General features: G+C 42.7%; 1 protein-coding gene across 1 annotated transcript in view; it reads left to right on the forward strand.

The window, feature by feature from the left end:
* Nucleotides 1–2,710, forward strand: part of SAAL1 (serum amyloid A-like 1) — a 10,552-nt gene that overhangs the window by 2,550 nt on the left and 5,292 nt on the right. Inside the window, exon 3 of the mRNA XM_009892009.1 lies at nucleotides 1,071–1,150. Coding sequence (XP_009890311.1) covers nucleotides 1,071–1,150 — 80 coding nt within the window. The remainder of the gene's footprint in view (nucleotides 1–1,070; nucleotides 1,151–2,710) is intronic.

Here is a 2,710-nt window from a genome sequence, read left to right on the forward strand (position 1 = left end):
AGGGAAATCTACTCTGGCACCTGGAGCACCTCCTCCTGCTCCTTCTTCACTGGCCTTGGTGTTTGCTGAGTTGTTACTCTCACGTAGTCTCACTCCTCTCTTCCAGCTGCTGTTGCACAGTAGTTTTCTCCCCTTTTTAAATATGTTATCACAGAGGCGCAACCACCATTGCTGATTGGCTTGGTTTTGGCCAGCGGTGGGTCTGTCTTGAAGCTGGCTGGCATTGGCCCTTTTCAACATGGGGGAAACTTCTGGCATCTTCTCATAGAAGCTACTTCTGCAGCCCTCCTGCTGCCAAAACCTTGCCACATGAACCCAGTACAACTGGCTTTCTTTTCTCATTACTTGTTTCATGATTATTCTGCTGTAATTTAGCAGAGGCAATAGGATGTTAATAAAAAAGATAATCTGGGGTGGTGAGGGTTGATTTCCAACTTAAAGTTGCTGAAAGTGAGACATTCCCAGAAGATTCTGTGTTAGCACCAGTCACCAACAGGTGTTTCAGAGCTTTCACAGTCCACTTCTTAGGAGCGTGCATCCTTTTAATGATTGTCTAGGCATGAATATCCTAATGAGATGCACTACTTTTGTGTTTGTTTTGTTGGGTTTTTTTTTTAATCTCTGCAGTCAGAAAATGGGCTTTGCTGGAAGCTTGCATTAAGTCCCCTTTCTCTTGGGAGGAAGTGAGTATCTGTGATGGTTGCACTTAGATGCTGATATTTTTGTTCTTAGGACTCTTTTTTGCTTTAACAATAGGGATTCTAGATTAACTTCAAAAAAGAACACAGAATATACAAGCAAAGTTGATTTCAAGATATATTTGCTTTTATGGAACACCTCAACACCAAAATATCTGAATAGTACCTGTCATGAGTATATTTTAGGCTAGTCTAATAACATCCTGTAGAAAAAAAATCTGTATCTCAGTCTTGAAATCGGTGGGTCATAAGAACTTGGAAATCGAACTGGAAAATGTCTTCGAACCTTTCTTACTTTTGTCTTATGGCTATGGAAATAAAGTTGTGAACCATGTTGCAGTTGCTTCATTATACTGTGTTTTGACTTTTCAGGAAATCTGTGTGGGAATATTAGGAAATATGGCCTGTTTCCAAGACATATGCATGTCCATTAGTAAAGATGAGAATCTGGGGTAAGTGTATATGTGCTTTATACATGCATGAGTACTGCTTTTCTGGACTTGCAATCATGAAATACATGTTTGTCGTGGATGGAGTGATGCACTTCACTCATAAGAGAGAAGCAACAATGTATTTATTGATACAAAACAGTGATGTAACAAAGTTTGTTAGTAAACGTGACAGTGGTTTAACAAGATTCGATAGCATGGTACACTTAGTTATTTACTGCATACAGGACAGGGTCAGACAAAACTGTCAGGGAGACCCTCCTGTTAAGTCACGAGATTCAGAGTGGACCCCCGTGCTTTCTAAACTCCTCCTCAGAGAGGAGTCTAGGTGCGACTGGATCCCAGACTTAGTCCCAGACTTGGTCAGTGGTTTATGTCTAAAGGATTATATGTGCACAGACAATCTAAGATATAATCTTAGTGAAGCTTCATAGTTTGGCATGCTATTAGCCACTTACTGAGGCAGCAAGGAATCTCAGCTGTGAGGAGTAACCTTGAGAGGTGTCTCTACTCAAGGGGAGATCCTGGTGTGCTGCCTGCTGCCACGCAGGAGAGCTCAAAGGGTTCTTGGGCTACTCACTATTTATGGGGTAAGATGATTGACTAAGTCATGTTTGCGTAACAACTGTAGATGTTAGTTTCTTCCAAATTTGGCTTGAGTCGGACATTGACCAGCACTGTGGTTAGGTGAGCGCTTGGCTATTCTGTTGTTATCTGTCTCCCCTGAATCCACTTTGACCAGACACATCCATCATGACTGTCACTGGTGGTTATTGCTTGAGCAGAGTTACCAGAAGAGGTCAGGTCGGGGCTAGAGGGGAAGCACGCTGTCATAATGTTATAGAAGGAACTAAATTTGCCTGCCATGCCTCATCTTCATTCATACCTCTTTGACTGACCATAGCTGTGTGGGAAGTGTTCAGTGGAAAAAAAAAAAAAAAGGGATACAGACCACTGTTCCTTTTTTTTTGTTTGTTTTCAATCGCCAGTCAAGTTATTGAATCTTTAATTTCTGAGTTTGGCAGTCTTGAAGCCTTGGTAATGCATGCACAGACAGGCAAAGCTGCTTTTAATCTCGGTACGTGGCTGCAGCTATGAAATCAATGTCTTTATAACTTTTTTTTTTAAACAAAGATTGTTTTTATTGGAGTCTAAATTGCAGTGACATGGATTTGATAGGTGGAATGTTTGGTAGATGAGGAATTGGTGGGATAGTGGCATGCAGAGGGTAGTGGTCAATGGCTCAATGTGTAGATGGAGATCAGTGATGAGTGGTGTCCCTCAGGGGTCTGTATTGGGACCAGTACTGTGTAATATCTTCATCAACAACATAGTGGGATTGAGTGCGCCCTCAGCAAATTTGCAGATGACTCCAAGCTGAGTGGTGCAGTTGACACACCTGAAGGACAGGATGCCATGCAGAGGGATTGGGACAGGCTTGAGAAGTGGGCCTGTGAACCTCATGAGGTTCAATAAGGCTAAGCACAAGGTCCTGCATCTGGGTCGGGGCAACCCCCAATAGCAAGACAGGCTGGAGGATGAAGGGATTGAGAGCAGCCCTGC

Source organism: Charadrius vociferus, unplaced genomic scaffold (genome assembly GCF_000708025.1).
Source record: "Charadrius vociferus isolate BGI_N301 unplaced genomic scaffold, ASM70802v2 scaffold179, whole genome shotgun sequence".
NCBI classification, from domain to species: domain Eukaryota; kingdom Metazoa; phylum Chordata; class Aves; order Charadriiformes; family Charadriidae; genus Charadrius; species Charadrius vociferus.